This window comes from Sorex fumeus, unplaced genomic scaffold, assembly GCF_029834395.1.
Source record: "Sorex fumeus unplaced genomic scaffold, SorFum_2.1 ptg000063l, whole genome shotgun sequence".
Taxonomy (NCBI): domain Eukaryota; kingdom Metazoa; phylum Chordata; class Mammalia; order Eulipotyphla; family Soricidae; genus Sorex; species Sorex fumeus.
This window is the reverse complement of record NW_026606120.1, coordinates 62,680,840-62,699,598: the sequence shown is the minus strand read 5'-3', so window position 1 is coordinate 62,699,598 and position 18,759 is coordinate 62,680,840. Positions and strand designations below refer to the sequence as shown.

The 18,759-nt window shown below is 47.6% G+C and overlaps 1 protein-coding gene across 1 annotated transcript; it reads right to left on the bottom strand.

The window, feature by feature from the left end:
* Positions 1-289: 289 nt before the first annotated feature.
* COIL (coilin) lies at positions 290-18,348 on the bottom strand. Its single transcript, XM_056127106.1, has 7 exons — positions 18,044-18,348; positions 11,117-12,218; positions 10,886-10,999; positions 10,426-10,473; positions 7,890-7,959; positions 3,887-3,975; positions 290-1,404 (listed from the first exon to the last, which is right to left on the bottom strand). Exons 1-7 carry the CDS (start codon positions 18,286-18,288, stop codon positions 1,324-1,326), a joined length of 1,749 nt encoding a protein of 582 aa, XP_055983081.1. The 5' UTR covers positions 18,289-18,348; the 3' UTR covers positions 290-1,323.
* Positions 18,349-18,759: the final 411 nt, after the last annotated feature.

Below are 18,759 nucleotides of genomic sequence, written 5' to 3'. Positions count from 1 at the left end.
TCATTTTTTTTTTTAAACTCCACATCTTGATATACATCAGTGTCATACAAATTAAAATGGCAAAGCATTTACACTGGTTCAATTGCTCCCAGATCTCACAGACTCCAATAGACAACCAGATTCTTCAGTTAAGACAAATTTTCTTCTAGAAAACTTTGTTTTGGTTTGGTTCTCAGAGCTTACTTCTGGCTCTGTACTCAGGGGTCGCTCCTGGAAGGTTCGGGGGACCATATGGGATGCTAGAGATCAAATTTGGGGTGGCTGTGTGCGAGGCAAGCGCCCTACCTGCTGTACTATCGCTGTGGCCACCCAGAAAACTTTAATCTCTTGCATTATTGTAAAATAAGAAAGAAAACAATGTGAAATTCTCAACTAAACATGATGACTCAGGAGAGAAGTTTCAGTTCAACAGGATTTTATTTACAAACTTCTGTAAAACTGAAGGATCTGGATTTTCATCAAAATGACCCTTGCGTTTCGTTTCTCTTTTTTTCTTTTCACAGTCTGTATCTTCCCATTTTAGCTTTGTACTGAATAACAGGAAAGAAAATTTCTGTTCAAGATCTGTCCTCCAATACTCAGCCAGATTCTTGGAATTTTGTAGCAAGGCATCACTTCTCTGGCCTGAGCTCAGTAAATCCTTGCACCCACCTAGAAGACAATTATTCCCCAGGCACATACACACAAACACACACAAATACACAAACACACACACCCTCACACCCAGGTGGTCTTATTTTCACAGGGCCCTGAGAATCCTTGATGTTGAAAGTTAAGAAAAATGTGAAAGGATTGACTCATTGCCTGCAACAAACTTAACTACTTATTAATTCTTGACAATTACAAGTATAAAATACTTGATTTTTTAAGATGTTCCAAATTTAATGGAACAACTCAAATTTTAAAAAATTGAGTCAAGTAACATGGTCCCATGTTTTCAAATGTTACTCAATAAAATTTATGAAACAAGATATGCAGTGCTTCCTAGTACTTGGTCTAACAAGCTCCTACTGACGATGGCTACTTGATGGTAAAAAGAATTTTTTAAAAGAAAAAAAACATACACATTGGCATATAACAATGTCTGCAGGGAATGTCATGTTTTAAATTTTGTACTTGAAATTAAACCTGCAAAAAAGTCTACAAAAGCAATGCCCATGTGATTTTAAAACATGAGGTAGATTTTTTTCCCCCTATGCAGTAAAGGTAACAAAAAAATGCAAACAATTTTCAAATCTTCTTTTTTTAAAAAAAAAAAAGTTCAGGTTTATAGTCACTTTCACAAATAAGACATCTGTAAACTGTGAGCTAGAGAGGTCACAGTCAGGCAAGCTTTGGACTTGATTTATTCGGAGATTCAATAATCAGTCTCGGATCAATCAACTCTCTCCAGAAAACGGTGATCTAAAGAAAAACACAAAACATTCTATTTAGAGACTTAATTTGGAGGGCATACTGGTCAAAACCCATCAGACAATCAAGGAAGTCCCCAGCAGGGCAGAATGGCTGAAGACCTAGAATGCCTGCAGTTCTCATTATCTATGTTCAATTACAGCAGAAGGCCTTTTTACCTGAGTGCAGCAAAACTCCCCATTATTCTTACTCTTTGATCTGGAACAGGGATTGTGGGGGTGGTGGCTGTTTGAAGGATTTGTCCAACAGCGACCAGAGCTGGCCAGAGTACAGAGTACAGAGTGTGGAGGTAAACGTGGCCCCAGGCGGGTCAGTGTTAGATGCTGACACTCCTTGCTTGCAGTTCTGTAGTTCTTACCCAAAGCTGCCCCAACTAGGAAGTAGTTCACAACTTCCAAATGCTTATGGATGAATGAGGGCCATCTAGTGTCCACAAAAGATAACTACAGGTTCATCTTCAGGTCACTGGTTAATAAGCATCTATAGAGCAAAGCCTCCAGGGGCTAATTCTCTCTTGCCATGGAGTTTCCAAGTGTACCTTTCAGATAGAAGGTCAGACCTGCTGATCCTACCACAGGCCCTGAATTTTTTCTGTTTTATAGAAATTCTTAAGAATATCATCTATCCTAAAGACAAAACAAAATATACAACGCAGTTAGGGTTTCCTAAACTTTACATTTCCGATAAAAGTGAGTTTGCGATACTGAAACTTAACAGAATAATATCCTTTACATAAAACACTCAGGAGAAGGATTTTCTTACACATAAGTTCTATTTAGTTTACGGGTCCAGAATGATAGTACAGCAGGTAGGGTACTTGCCTTGCACGTGGCCGACCCAGGTTCGATTCAGGTTCGATCACTGGCATTGCATATAGTCCCCTGAGCACCACTAGGAGTAATTCCTGAGTGCAGAGCCATGAGTAAGCCCTGAGTATCACCGGGTGTGGCCCAAAGCCAAATGCCAAAAACAAACAAAAAATCTGTTTCATTTAATACTAACATTACCTAATAAGCCAGCCATGCCCAGCAATTTGGAAGTCTGGCTGCCTCAACAGCTGAGACCAGCCTGGATTTAACCACTGAACAATGTGGCGATTCGGAGCTCCAGTGAATGCAGTACAAGATCCCAGAAATACTCATATCAGACCTCTGCATCTGCAGGTCGAAACCCGTGGCTGAAACCAACCACTACTTAGGACTCAGAATCCATGACCAATTCTAGAATGCAGAACTCTTGGGGCTGGAGAGATACAGCCAGTAATACATTCTGCCTTCCTTGCATGCAGCCAGCCCGAGTTCAATCACTGGTATCCTATATGGTCCTCAAGCCTGCCAGGAGTGACCTCTGCATGAAGAATCACGAGTAAGCCCTGAGCACTGGCAGGTATGGCGGCCAAACAAAAACAAAAGATAGAATTATCATTTTATGATCCAAGATACAGAAAATTATAATGGTAATGATAGTGGGAGTGATTATAAGGAGAAATAATTAAGGGTTTCCAGAGGCTGTCAATAGTTTTTTTTTTTTTTTTTGGAGGGGGGGTACCACATCTAGTGGTGCTCAGGGGGTTACTCCTCCCTCTGCACTCAGGAATGACTCCTGGTGAACTCAGGGGACCACACAGGATGTTGGCGATTGAATCCTCATTGTCCGGGTGCAAGGCAAATGCCTTACCTGCCGCGATACCTCTCATGACCCACAATATTCTCTTAATGATCTGGGTGCTGGTTAACTGAGCACGTTCATTTGTGATATACTTAAGTACACTTTTCTGAATGAAGGCATCAAAACATTTTTTTTTTTGCTTTTTTTTTGGGGGGGGGTCACACCCGGCGATGCACAGGGGTTACTCCTGGCTCTGCACTCAGGAATTACCCCTGGCGGTGCTCAGGGGACCATATGGGATGCTGGGAATCGAACCTGGGTCGGCCGCGTGCAAGGCAAACGACCTACCCGCTGTGCTACCCTCTAGCCCCAATAAAATTTTTTTAAGCGGGCTACTCTTCTCTGCCAAAATTTTTTATGTGGCTACATTTTTATGCAACTCTACACTCTTAAATAGGAGTTCATTATGTGTACCCCTTATCATCTAGGCTCTTGGATGCTCAAGGCACTTGGCACTACTATTGCCCCCTCTGTAGGCCAGGTCCTGTACTGTTTATGATTAAAATTTTTTTGTTTTGTTTTTGGTCACATCTGGCTGTGCTTAGGGCTTACTCCTGACTCTGGGCTCAGGGATCACTCCTGGCTGGCTCAGGGGGCCAGGATGGGGTGAGGTCAGGAAGAGAACCTGCGTCAGAAGCAGGCAAGGCAAGCACCCTGCCCTTCCTGACGTACTATGGCTCTGGCCCCAACTTTTCTGATTTTATTGCAGGCATTCAGGAAGCTGCAAGGTCACTTTACAGAGCACTGGTAACCAGGCAGGAAAAGATGGGAGATCAAGCAATGCCATGAAGAGAAGCACGCCTACCTTCTTCTCCTGCGTCACAGCGTACTCCACTACCTCAGCTCCATTTTCGTTGTGATAAACCAAGTCAAACTTCCCAGGTTCTTTCGTGGCTGAAACCAGGGGGCAGGGAGGAGAGACAGTGAGTGATTTCTCAGTAGTGAAAACTCTGCTCTATGGGGAGGTTATATCATCAGAAAACCCAACAGACTGCCCACTGACACCAAGGATGGGCATGCTCTGACAGTATGGAGTGTTCAGAGCCAGGAGACCCTCAGAAAACCTGACACACAGGCACTTCCTGGCCCTGCACTCCATATGGTCCCCCAAGCTCCGGAAAACAAAAACAAAGAAAGAAAAAAATAGCTTAATAAATTGTCACTAGGCCTTTTTCTCCAAAAACTCAGACCCACAAGAAGATTCCAGAAATAAATGATAGGGGGCTTGGGAGAGGACCCGAGGGGCTGCAGCTCAGCTGTGATTGTTGGAGGCCAGGGCTGGAGCCCCAGCTCCATGGGGCCTCTGAGAGCCGCTGGCCACTGTGGTCCCAGATGAGGCAAAACTACCCCCCTGCCCCCAAACCAAAGAGAAACACTTCTACAAAGAGATAACATGAGTTCCGTCAATGTCCTCCTTCCCTCAGAAGGAAGCTCAGCTACCATGTCGCAGTGCTGACCACTCCTGCGAGGGGCAGGGAGTGGACCCGAGTGTTAAGTGTGCACTTGCGCGGAGAGCAGGCGAAACATCGACCGGGATGAGCATGCCTGTCTGTTGCCGTTTTTTAAATTTTCCTCATGAGGGCCCCCCAAACTGGGGGCAATCCGTCACCTCAGCACTCAGGGGCTTTCAGCTCCTGACCTCATGGACGCTTTAACTCCCTAGGCCTCTTCAGGCCCCTGGCTGTCAAGGACCCCTAGACAGTGAGAGCGGCTTGGCCTACCCCGGCATAACTCCCGTGGGCTGTGCGTGAATGGGAACCGAGCGGAGGCACGGCAATCACTAACAGACTTCAGAAGAAGTGATGCGTCCAGAGCGCTGGGCACCACTTCCTTATGTGGACCGTAGACTAACTCACTAACAGTGCTTTCTGCAACCATTCACAGTTAACATATGTCCAGTATGGTCCGGGGATTGTATCTGATGATGTTAGGAAGTTCATGTATATCAGAACCATGTGATATGAGTGGTCCTGTAATTCTATCAGAGAACACAAAGTTCTTCTTCTTTTTTGTGTGTGGGGGGGGGGTGGCCACTGATACTCAGGGGTTACTCCTGCTAGTGCTCAGGAAGACCGTATTGCGGGGGTGGGGGGTAGGGATCAAATACAGGTTGGCCACATGCAAGGCAAAGCCCTGTCCATTGTACTATTGCTCTGGCCTGGGAACACAAAGTTCTCACTGGATGCCATAACTATCAGTCACCAGTCAAGAAGAAATCAGGATGTGTCTCTAGAATGTGACCCCAGACAAAAAGTCCTAAAATGGGAGATTTCTTTTTGTTTGTTTTTGCTTTTGGGGTCATGCCCAGCGATGCTCAGGGGTTCCTCCTGACTCTGCACTCAGGAATTATTCCTGGCGATGCTTGGAGGACCATATGGGATGCTGGGGATTGAACTCGGGTCGGCTGCATGCAAGGAAAATGCCATAACGCTGTGCTATTGCTCCAGCCCCCATAAAATGGGAGATTGCTTTTTATTAGTGAAACACCATGAGGTACAGTTGTAGATTTACAAATTTTTGTGCTTGGGTTTCAGTTATACAATGATCGAGTACCCATCCCTTCACCAGTGCCCATTTCCCACCACCACTAATCCCAGTATCTCTCCCACCCCGCATGCCCCCATCCCACCCTGCCTCTGTGGCAGGGCACTCCCTTTTGTTCTCTCTCTCCTTTTGGGTGCTGTGGTTTGCAAAAGAGGAATTGAGTGGCAATCATGTTCGGTCTATAGTCTACTTTCAGTATGCATTTCCCATCCTGGGCGGATCTTCCCAATACCCTTTATTTGGTGCTCCCTTCTTTATCTGAGCTGCCTTTACCCCTAGAGTGTACAGCTGGCATCCAAGCCATGGAGTAAACCTCCTGGTACTTATCTCGGCTATTCTTGGGTGTTAGTCTCCTATTTTGTTACTTTATGTTGGGAGATTTCTTAAAGTGAACCCTAATCAGGGTTTTTCATCTGGGCTAGAGTGCAAGCTCTGTGTGAGACCCTAGGTTCCATGCCCCGTACGGGTGGGGAGAGAGACCAAACCTAATCAGCTGGAAAATCAATATGATTTGCACTTAATAACCTACTTCATATTATAAGGGGGTTCTGCTGAAAAACTCTTTTGACTAATTTCTGGACATTGGAGTTTTGAATCTTTGCCTTTTTGAATCTTATTCAAATGCCTTTTGACCTTTTGGGAAGAAAAGTCAAATTATATACAGAAAAGTCCTTGTTCTCTAAATTTCCAGAACCAATGATAGGTGAGGTAAGTCAGGGGATAAAGTAGGAAATCCTTTAAAAGAATATGGAGGGGCCGGAGTGATAGCACAGCGGGTAGGGCATTTGCTTTGCACGCGGCAGACCCGGGTTCAATCCCCAGCATCCTATATGATTCCCCCAGAACTGCTAGGAATAATTTCTGAGTGCAGAGCCAGGAGTAACCCCTGAGCATCACTGGGTGTGACCCAAAAATTAAATAAATAAATAAACAAATAAAATTAAGCAAAAGGATGTGGAACAGAGCTGGAAACAGCCCCAAAGTCCCCCCAAAACTCAAAGGGTTGAGTGCAAGCTTTGCATGTGTGGGGTCTGGATTTAAGGCCTGGCAGTGTGTGGTCCCCGGAGCACTGTTGGGAGCAAATCCTGAGCACTGACTCAAGAATAATCCCTGAGTACCACCAGGAGTACCCCAAAGCAAACACAAAAATGTGTGAAGAAGACCACAGCAAAAGTACAGCAGGTTCAATCCCCATCATCCCATATGGTCCCCTGAGCTCGCTAGGAAAGAGCCCTGAGCCCAAGAATAAGGAGGAACCCCTGAGCAGTGCTGGGTGTGGCTCCCTCCTCAAAAACAAAGTGTGAGAATGTATTCGCACATGTACTTTAAATAATCTGTTTTGCCTTCACACATGAAAGTATGCTTACATGCCAATGAAACAGAGCACAAGAGGTGTGATAAGTATCTCATACATATATGAATTATGTTTAGATACATGTGTGTACAATGTAATGCCAGCAATTCCCACCATTTCCAGTTTTTACTGTTTTTTTTTAAGTGATGCAGGAATGCAAAAACGAACAAGGCAATCTAAGCAAGAGTCTTCCTGGGGGGCTGGAGCAATAGCACAATGAGTAGGGTATTTGCCTTGCATGTGGCTGACCTAGATTCGATTCCCAGCATCACATATGATCCCCTGAGCACTGGCAGGAGTAATTCCTGAGTGCATGAGCCAGGAGTAACCCCTGTGCAATGCCGGGTGTGACCCAAAAAGAAAAAAAAATAAAAAGGAATCTTATTAGGGTTTTACCAAACTTCTCCCAGTCTTTTCCAACTGACTCAACCCACATTACTCAATAACAATTATTTCTGAGACACTTCTGAGGCAGCGGAGTTCAACCTGGGTTTCACAGAAACAGTTCTCTGCAATCATCCATCTATGCCCTTTTTATAAAGTCACTCAATTATAATGATATAAATCTCTAGGCTAGTGACACTGGGAATAGCAATGAGGCACACAGCCCTCCTGAGGGAGCACCAGCGAGCAGAGTGGCAAGTATCAGTTCATTTTGGCTTTACTGTATGACAAAAGCTATTAAGAAACCAATCAGAGGGGCAGAGTGATAGGACAGAGGATTTGATCCCTGGCATCCTATATGGTCCTCAGCACTGCCAGGAGTAATTCCTGAGTGCAGAACCATAAGTAACCCTGCGCATCACTGGGTGTGACTCCCTCCCCCCCCACCAAAAAAAAAACAACCAAGAAATATAGATAGTAGGAACCTAAAGGGTCAAATTCCTTTATTCCTTTCTAGAAAACTCACCAGGTAAGGATGAAAGAATTTCTATATCTACTTGCTGGGTCTCAGGATTGTGGTTTAGTATTTTTCCTTCCTTTCAAAAATAAAAGTCCAGGTCAAAAATCAACACATGAAACATTACAAACATATTAAAATCACTGCGTTTATATACCTAAAAATAGTGAAAGTGGTGAATCATAACCCAACTATATGTTTTTGAAAAATAACTTAACTTTACCACACAGGGAACATTACACTCCAGCCCACCCACCAAGACAATATTCCCAACAATAGTTCTTAGACAATACTACCAGGGTAAATCATCCTTTTATCAGGTAGCATGTGACCTGGGACAGTTCTTGGGTTTTGTTTTGGCTTGGGGACCACACCCAGCAGTGCTCAAGGCTGACTCCTGAACTCTGTGCTCAGGGGACCGACCATATGTGAGATGCTGGGCAGTCAGAACTCCAGTCTCCACTCTTCTTGCCTCTGCATCTGCCTCCTGATCCTGAGGGTAGCCTTCCCCTCTGCTCTGGAAACGTCATCATTAAATGATTCTTCCAATGGTGCCGCCTTTTCATTGCCAACTCACAGTCACCTCATAAATGAAAATCTCAAAGGTTTAAATGGGACCAGGTCAAGGGCCAAAGAGATGACATTCTTGAAGAAAGAGGTCATTTTCATGAATAAAAGAGGTCAGCGGGCAGAGTACCAGCACTTGAAGGCAAAACAAAAACAGGAAAGATTTTCAGTCCAGAACATTAAAAAAAAAAAAAAGCTGGAAAATTGGGAGCTGGAGCCATAGCACAGAGGATAGGGCGTTTGCCTCATACAAGGCCAAACTGGGTTGGATTCCCAGCATCCTATATATCCCATATAGTCCCCTGAACACTGCCAAGAGTAATTCCTGAGTGCATGAGCCAGGAGTAACCCCTGTGCATCTCCGGGTGTGACCCCCCCCCCCAAAAAAAGCTGAAAAATAAAAAGTAGGCAGCTTTTTAAGCTCCAACATTTATTTCATATGCAATTAAGAATCAACAGCACCTAGAATCACGGTATGTAAAGGCTGTGGACTGTAGCAATCCTGGATTTATTCCTAGTTCCTCTTCTATCACAGGATGAGTTACCTCTGGTAGGATAACAAAACCTCTGGTTTGCCCAGAACAAGTGTGTGTACATCACTTTCCAGTATAATTACTGACAACTCCCCTTTTCATTTGTAACTGTCCTGATGGAAGTATGAAAGTGATAAATCATAAGCCAGTTATTTTAAGGGCTAAGATGAAAAACATGAGAAAACACCAGTTATCCAAACCTAACTCATCAGGTCCCTTCACGAGCTGATCCCTCTAGCTTGCTTTTGAAGAAAAATTCTACCAAGAGTTTAAAAGTAGCTTAAGAGAAGGGGGATAACACAGATGCACTCACCCTGGCCCTGCCCTGGTTCTTGGCAACACAGTGAGCACTGCATGGCATGGCCCCCAAATCAAAAGCAACGAAACACAGGATGAGTGAAAAAGTGAAGAAAATGTATTATTCTGTATGGCACTGTGTCAAGTTTCCAGAGAACTGTGATAAAACTCTTATGTCAGGGCCAATGGTGTGACTCAGTGGTAGATTGTGTATCCCACACGTGAGGCCTTGGGCTTGGTCCCCAATATAGAAGGGGAAAAATCAGCTCACACGCTAGTAAAAAGCTCCATGATCAGGCCAGAAAAATAGAACAGTGGGTAGAGCATTTGCCCCTGCACACAGGTGACCCGGGCACCCCTATATGGCCCCCTGAGCACTGCCAGGATCGATCCCTGAGTGCAGAGCCTGGAAGAAACTCTAAGTACTGCCAGGTGTAGCCTCTCCTCATACCCTGAAAAAATTTACAAAGCAGCTCCATAATCTGCGACTAAATGATAATGTAAAAGAAACCATATTAGACCAACAGCCTACAGTAATTATATATACAATAGATTATTATGATGAACATAATCACATCTTTTGACTTAGAATTATTTATTTTCTTTCAAAGTATAAGAGCATGGGGCCTGAGAGCTAGGACAGGGTTCAGAAGCTTGCCTTGCATGTGGGAGTAGCCTACCGCCCTCCCCCCCCCCCAAAAAAAAAAGGGGAGGAGGATGATCTCAAAGTTTAAGAGCATGAGGAGAGATACTTAAGATTACCTCGTTTATCTAAGCTTTAAGCTCATGAAAAAAAAGAGACTGAAAAAATCTAACCCATCACTCTTGTTCAATATTCTACCCAGTATAAGGAAAATGACATCGGGAGATTTCACAGATACACTATTGAAAAGCTCACCCTGTGGTGCTCAGGGCTTACCACTAGCTCTGCACTCAGAGATCACACCTGGTAGGGCTCAGGGGATAGATCAAACCCGGGTTGGCAATGTAATGTGCAAGGCCAAGTCCCCTATCTGCTACACTAACACTCCAGCCCCGACTCTGACATTTTTTCATTCAAAATTTTTTCTATTAGCCCCTATTAATACTTTTAAGTAGTGCCTCAGATTCCTTAGTATACAATTCTTTTTTTTAATGAACAGCCTTACCTTGTATTCAGAAACCCCAGGAGAATAATCGAGTGCTAGTTCCAAAAGCTAAAAAAAAAAGAAAGAAAGAAAGAAAAGAATGCTCACAAACAAACAAATCCTGTGAATCCGCTACCCTACCTCCCTGAGAGAACATGTAACATTGAGCTTCTCCAGAAGCCCTATGAAAAATCTGTGGCAAAAGGGGTTCCAGTTGGAATAAGTTCTAGTGGTCTGTATTCTGCTGGTATGTACGGTTACTTCTATTGAGCACTTGCTGTGTCCCAGACACCAAGCCAAGTAATTTTTCATTCATTCAGAAAATAGTTACAGGATACTTACTATATAATAGGCATGAGAACACCAAAGATATTAACCTGGAAGGGTTTCTAGAGGTAATATTTAACTTGACCTGCTAATAAGTGTGTTTGAGGGTGGAATCATGTTTTTCTGCCACAGTTGCTGCTGCTTTAAAGTATACCTTAAATGCAATCTTCTCTCCAACTTGAGGGGCGGCTGCCAGCAGCGGTAACAGACTGTAGTCCTTTGGGGGCGGGAAGGGACTGTTTTCATTCTTGGGCATCTCTACTGGGTTCTGAAAGACAGGATTGAGTAAGATGCTTGGACACCGGTGAGAAAAATGTACACTTCCCCCACCAGCTCCACCGAGTGGGAAACCGGGAAGGCATGAACTCACAATCGTCATATTTACCTGGATAATTATAGATGAGTTTGTTACCATTTCACTGAGCTGCTGCTGCTTCGCATTCTCCGCATTTCTATTTAAGACATTGGGAAAACCTCGGCCTCGACCACGTCCCCGCATGCCCCGACCCCGTGCTCCCTTCCAAGGAAGAAAGTCCTCTCCCCTCCCCCAGCCTCTTCCCAAAGTGGAGGGGAGAGTCACATTGGGAGGAGGGCTGAGAACCTGGGGGCCACCATTGGTGTCAGAGTACTTCCCGGCGGCAGGACTTGGGGTCTGTGTTAACGGCCGTTGACCTGGGCACGTTTTTCCTGCAAAGAGGCCCACTCTCTGCAAGAGAGCCTTGGGGTTGATCTTCGAAGTTGTACTCTGGTCATCAGAGTCGGAACTAGAGTCTGAATCAGAAGATGAGGTCCCGGACGACTTGCCGGGGGCAGGGGTGGAGGGAACGCCAGGTTTGGCAGCCACTTCGCTTGCCTTGGCATTTTTGGTCAGGGGTTCTTCCTTTGACAACTCAGGAGGTGTTTTCTTAGAGACAGCTTTGCCGAGACCCTCACTGGCTGATTCCGAGTCTGAGTCAGAACTGGGGCTGCCTTTTGAACAGCTGTCCACGCCACCTTTAGTTTTGCGCTTAAGGATGCTGTTTCGGGCATGAGCACTGTATAAAGAGCTGGAGTTCTGGACGGTCCGCTCTCTTGCTGTCTGTGCTTTAGAAGACTTGAGAGTCTTTGTCTGTTTTCTGTATTCACGCTTTTCCTTTTTCTTTGGTGTTTTCCTTTGGGCTTCTTCTTCTTCTTCTTCATCGTCATCGTCATCATCATCATCATCATCATCTGCTCTCTGACCTGTAGCTTTCTTTTTCTTTTTGTTTTTTTTCTTTACACTATGACCTTTCGAGGATTTGGGCTCTGGAATCAAGTTTTTCTCATTTCTCTTACTGTTCTCTTGCCTCTTGCAATGCTTTTTTGAGGCTCTGCAATCCATTTCGGTTTCTTCAACTTCCTCCGACTTAAAGGCCCGCTTCTTCACTTTTCTAGGAATTAACTGGCCACCATCACCATTAGTGACCACTGCAGGATTCTCAGCAACTCCTCTCTCTTCTAATTTAATTCTATTAAAAGAACAACAAAGAAAACAAGAGTAAGCCATTCATAAGTTATACACCGAGATACCTGCAAACTGCCATTGTTCTCAAAGAAAAAAATGTTAAATCATTTAATGACAGAGATTTTGTGACAAAAATGACCCACAAAACATCGACTGTGGTTACTCTGAACTCACTTGTTTAATCTATTAAACATCTACATCACCAAAAAGGAGTTCCTCTGGGAGAGGAGAGGTGTCGTCCTTCCGCCCCCCCCCCCCCCCCCCAGCACTGCTCAGGCGTTCAATGGGTTATTCCTGGTAGCACTTCCCTCACACTTTCCACAACAGTCCTTGGTCCCTGCTGGACCATCCGAGGACTCTGGCTCTGTAACTGCGGCCATGACTTTGCAAGTGCGTGGCCTCACTCTCTGTTCTGCCCACAGAGCTACTCCAGCTTGGGACAAACTGAGACTGAGAAACCAGATGCATCCAGAACACTGAAACATTTTGCACAGCTCTGTCTAGTGACCTTTCCTACCAGGGTACTCGCTTTCCTACACAACATTCCTCATTTCTCTACATAGGCCACAGACAGCAAATGTAGTATTCTGACAAGATAACTGAAAACAGCTGTCCTTTTACAGGAACTGAGTTACAGAGATCGGGCGCGTTCAGGGTGGTATGGCCGAAGACCTCCAGGACCAGCCACCACCATGCTGAGACCACTCTCCGCACACATGAAGGTACTGGCAGAGGGACAAAGCCACGCGGGTTCCGGGGCCGAGACCTCCAAGCCTACTCGAATTGGAGTCGAGCATCTTCCACCCAGATCCTCCAAATTCCAGTAGGCGGGGGTCACACCCACCACCTGGCCCCCTGGCGCCGTGTAATCCCATCAGCGGCCAAGACTCAGAGACTATAAAATCCAGATCCCGGACGAGAACAGTGCAGTCTTCTGCCCCCGCGCCTGGGTGTTCCTTCCCGGAGCCCCTTATCAGAACTTTTTTTTATGACATCTTATTGTCTCATTCCTACTTTGGACAAACTTGCAGGCTATCGAATGTAGCCTGCCCACAGGGCAGAGTCTGGCAAACTCCCCGTGGCGTACCAAATATGCCAAATACCAGTAACAATGATGGGTCTCATTCTCCTAAATAGCCTTGAATATAATCTCAGGGCTAGGATGAAAGAGACGTTACTGGGGCCTGCTCGAGGCAATCGACGAATAACAGGATGATGAAATGAAAAATGAAATGAGTTACTGAGGCCAGAGCATAGTACAGCAGTAGGGTGCCAACCTTGCATGCAGCTGAACCGGCACCATATATGGTCCCCGGAGCACCTCCAGGAGTAACCCCTGAGTCCAGAGATAGGAGTAAGTCCTGAGCACCACTAGGAGTGGCCCCCAAACAAAAAGGAGTGATCTGGGGGCTGGAGCAATAGCACAGTGGGTAGGTAGGGCGTTTGCCTTGCACGCGGCCGACCCGGGTTCGATTCCCAGCATCCCATATGGTCCCCTGAGCATCGCCAGGGGTAATTCCTGAGTGCAGAGTCAGGAGTAACCCCTGTGCTTCGCCAGGTGTGACCCCCCCCAAAAAAAAAAGGGAGTGATCTGTGTACTTAGTGATGAGAGATTTGACTGGAGAGGGGGCATTTTAGGGAGGTCTTTGGGGCCACACCTTGTGGTGCTGAGGGCTTGCTGTTGGCTCTGTGCTCAGGGATCCCTCCTGATGGTGCTCAGGGAGCTCGATGGGGTGCTGGGGATCGAACTGGGCCAGCCATATGGAAAGCAAGTGCCCTACCCACTGTGCTATATTTCTGGGCCCGCCTTTCTCATCTACAAAAATGGGGGCAGTGAGCATCACAGCATTCAAATAAACTCAGGATAAGTGCTACCCAAATGTGAGCTCTAATTTTTATGAATTCACTCACTGAATAGTTAGTGTGAGAGCAGACGCTCGTGGATTTTCAGTGAACTGTTCCCATCAAATGGAAGTGAAATTCAACAAAGCGGCGAACAATGAAGGCTTCTCCCCTCCGAGGCCCATCTGTTCCCTGCAACCCACCCCCACCCCCCCCCACCGCGTGGTCTGGCTGCTGTTGGTACACGGCAGCCTGCATTATCACCTTCAGAAAGGGAAACCTGACCAAGGTCACCCAGTGAATGAGACAGAGAGACAAGACTTGAACCCAAGGTTGACTCCAGCTCTCATTCTGCTCATAACAAATCTCACAGAAGGAATTCGTTTACTGCTGGATAAAAACACCCCTGCATGATTTTTCAAGAGGCAACCAAACAGTGCCTATCAAAATTTACATTGAAGGGGCTGAAATAGGGCACTTACCTTGAAGGCGGCAAATTCCAGGTTCAATTCCCAGAATCCATATAGTACCCTGAGCGCGGTTAGGAGTAACTACTGATCAGTGCAGAGCCAGGAGTAACCCCTGAGCATGGCCTGTCCCTCCACACAGCAAAGAAAAAAAATTACATTTGGCCACAAAGTAACTCTTCTATGATCCCATCCCCTTGATCCTCCTGAATCAATGCCAGAGCACACAAAGATATACAATTATATGCTCTATAGAATAATAGATGTCCATTGGTAAGTGGCTGGTTAACTCACATAGTCATACAAAGGAGAATGATGCAGCATTTTAAAAGAACAATATATATCACGAATAAGCATCAAATTTAAAAATACCAGCATATGTTAAGCTAAAAAGTGACGTGCAGAGACCAAACAGATAGTGTTTGTTTTACATGGGCCAACTCAATTTGTTCCCGGGCACTGTGTATGGTTCCTGAACCCCACCAGCCCTGAGCACAGAGACAGGAGCATGGCCTAAGAACTGGCAGGCTGGCCCCCAAAACAACAAACAAATTTTTGAGGGGGTCAGGGAGATAGTAGAGTACATAAGGTGCTTGCCTAGCACACAACTGACCCAGGTTTGATCCCTGACATCCTGTACGGTTCTCCTGAACCCTGTCAGGAGAGATCTCTGAGCAGAATCCTTCAGTAAGGAAGCCCTGAGCACAGACAGATTTGACCCCAAACAAATAAAAATTAGTAACAAAACCAGCATTTTCGTTGTTTTTTTTTTTAATAGACGAATAAGGGGAGCTGCAGCTATAGTACAAGGTGTTTGTCTTGCACGCGGCCAACCTGGGTTCGATCCCCAGCATCCCATATGGTCCCCGAGCACCGCCAGGAGTAATCTCTGAGTGCAGAGTCAGGAGTAAATCCTGATCATAGCTGAGTATGATCCAAAAAAGCCAAAAAGCAAACAAATAAAATAAAATTTTTAAAAAGTAAAAAAGCATAAGCAGGGACTACAAATATTCTAGAATGAAAGTAGCCCAGGACTAACTTCCTCTGCCCATGGCGTCAGACATGCTCCTCCACAGGAGAGGCCAGCTGTGGTGGCTTATAATCCAGAAGCCATCTGCAGCCCGGGAAACGATGTCTAGTGTCAAAAGACAGAGCTGCACAAGGATCAGCAGCGACCTTCACGGCCAGTATCCTCCTTGGCACCGGAAGGTGTCAGGACAGCTCGCTTTCGCTTGGGTCAGGCTCTGCCTCACTCCGACCTCACAGGGACCTCAGAGGGCTTGACCAAGTCCAGCAGCATGAAACAGGAGCCACCCCTGACACTTAACCAAGGGCAAGACACCGCAGGGAGGGGGTAGGAGTCCAAAAGAACAGACAGAGCACGTTTTGTCTCCTGACAGTAAGAGCTTCAGCAACAATCTGCCAGCCTGAAGGCCCATGGCTGCGCTCCAGCCGGGCTGCTCCAGCCAGGCCTTGGGACAATCTCAGCAGGGTGTGTTAAGGCGTCAACTGTGACCCTCCTAATCCGCCCCGTCATAGAAGCCCGAACCCGCAGGACTCCAGAACCGAACTGGATTTAGAGACAGGGCCTTACAGCCCTGTCTAATCTGGTGTCTGGCAAAGAGAAACCATAAAAGACACCAGCAACGCTTTCACACTGAGGAATGCGAGGACACAGCCGAGAGAAGTCCCCGAAGGGCCCAGAATTCACCAGCACTCGCCGCTGCCTTGGCCTTGGAGTCTCCAGAGCAGCGAGGGGTGCCCCTCGGCAGAGCGGCCCCAGCAATCAAAGCACGGGGCACCGAACAGGGGAGTGTGCTGCCTGCCACGAAGCCCAGGTCAGCAGCCTGGGAGCACAGAGGACGGGCTCTCAGGAAATAACCAGCACACGCAAGCGGGGGTGATGGCCTTTACCCTGCTCCCCCCTTCCTCATGAGCTCTCTCTCAGCACCCCCCAGAAATCCCACCAGAAGCCTGCTGAAGCCAGGCTCCCTCTCGCCCCACATTTTCCAACCATTCTCTGCAGGACCACTAACTCCCTGATGATCTCCGTCCTGTGCCCCCCTCTTTCTCTCACCCCTGTTCTGTACTCAGATAAGGTTGGCATGACCTAACCTGATCATCCACGCTAGCTGCCCGCAGCGTGCAAGGTAAATACTCAGCAGTGCCAAAGGAGTGCGGTCTACTCCACGCCACCTCGGAGAACACAGGCCCATTTTCTTCTGCATCTCTTAATTGTTTTGGGGGGCCCCACGTGATGGGCCTCAGGGCTTTCTCCTGGCTCTGAGCTCAGAGGTCACTTCTGGAGTGCTTCAGGGGCCATATGGGATGCCAGGGATCCAACCTGGATCGGCTTTTGTGCAAGGCAAGCACCCTTCCCGTTGCATTATTGTTCTGGCCTCTTTTGCCGCTCAAAGATAAAGGAGTCAGGAAAGAAAGAATAACAGGGGACACATAACTTTTCCAAGGCTAATTTCTTCCCAAGGTCTCCCTCCACCACCACCCCAACTCCCCGTCACCCCCTGTCCCAGACACGCATACATTTCACCATTGCAAACCAACTGCAGTCATATTTCTTGCCATGTGTAAGTGCATCTGAGGCAAGTCAAAGGAACTCTGCCTGCGATCAGGCAGTAGGTAGGGCAGCTCTCCTGATGGGCTCTCCACACTAACTTCATTACAAAGTAAGCAACTCCGGGATGATTTACCAATCGAAGTCTAGCTGCAGTGGCGACCTGTGAGTTAGTTAATTCATTAGGCAGGGAACCATCTCAGAAAGAGTAAAACAGGGGGTGGCCCAGCACGGACAACTGGGATACTTAAGCAGACTCAGGACAGCAGAGAGAAGAGGGATCCTTCTCAAGTGACTTCAGGGGAAGGCAAATCCTGACATCTAAGTTGTATCAAATCGCTGGAGGATACCAGCCGCAAGCCCAATAAATCACTGGGCATGCCTTGTCTAAGAAAGGCGCATCCCACACTCCAGGACGTGGTCCTCGTTGGGCACGAACCTCCCTCGAGCTCCCTGCAGCCTGCAGCCGACGCTTTGGAACTAAGCTCCAAATGTATCCCAATGCATGCAACGCGCCCATCCAAGAATCTCCCCAATCACTGCGCCTCCCCGTCACTGCTTCTCCTAGGGATTCTGCTGTTCTTATTTCCCAAAAGCACACTCAGAAAAGATGCAGGCTTTCCCCATTTGCAAGCCCCGGGTCCCGCGACACGGGTTCAGAGCGCACCCGGGCGCTGGGGGCAGTCGCGGGGGCCTCCCTGCTCGAGCCCCGGACCCGAGAAGTGTTCCCCGCGCCCCCGGGGCCGGGCTCCCCCTCCCCCTGAAGCGGCGGCTTCAGAAGCGGGACGGACGATGCCGACTCCAGGCCCCGAGCCCCGAGGAGGCCCTGGAGGGCTCCGGGGCAGCGGGCCACGCCGCCGCCACTGCCTCCCCGCGCGGTCCCGCGGCCCTCCCCACCCCACCCCCCGCGCGCGCAGGCGCGTCCCCGAGGCCGCCGCGCACGCGCACCTGAGGCAGTCGTTGTCCCGTACCAGGCGCGCGCTCTCGGTGGGCGGCAAAAGCCCCCCGTCCAGGTAGAGTCCCAGGAGCGCCCCGGAACTGAAGCCGAAGCGCTGGCGGATGAGACTGATGAGATCCGTGACGACTCGGCAGCGGGTCAGGTCGACCAGCAGCCAGAAGGAGGAGCAGTTTGGAGAGGCTGGCGGCGGGTACTCGAAATGCAGCCGTACCCGAACCGTCTCGGAAGCTGCCATCTTGCTAGATGGGCCACGGAAGCCGAGAGCTACCACAAAGCTGCCGACGGGCGTGCTCGGGCGCCCCCACCTCGGCAGCCTCCGCGGAGCGCCACCTGCTGGTCGCCTGCGGCTACTGCAGCCTCTGGGGGAGGACGGGTTGGGGCAAGAAGGGAGAGCGGGTAGGTTCCAGCTAATGCAGCCTCTAATTATGGGGGCGGGTGTTGGCGGGGGGCACGAAAGGATAGCAGGTGAGTTCCAATTCTGCTCATGACCCACCTAGATAAGAGCGCGAATGAAACGCTCTTATTCCTTTTTCGCTCATCCCCGTTGTATGATGAGCAGGCCCACAGTTCTTGTCAACGGGCTCTCGTTTGGCAATGTTGAAAAGAAATATTTGGAAATAAACTAGCTTTCCAAGTTAGTATTTGTCTCGTCACTATATTCTTTCACTTTCTCGGTGTCCAAAAAGGTTCAGATGAGGCTTACGTG

Bases quoted from the DNA above. Each gene is read 5' to 3' on its own strand.
- COIL (XM_056127106.1), bottom strand. From the start codon at position 18,288: ATGGCAGCTTCCGAGACGGTTCGGGTACGGCTGCATTTCGAGTACCCG. The intron at 12,219-18,043 runs GTGCGCGTGCGC...TTCTTTTAATAG, and splicing joins CGGGACAACGACTGCCTCAG to AATTAAATTAGAAGAGAGAG. The intron at 11,000-11,116 runs GTAAATATGACG...CCTGTCTTTCAG, and splicing joins ACTCATCTATAATTATCCAG to AACCCAGTAGAGATGCCCAA.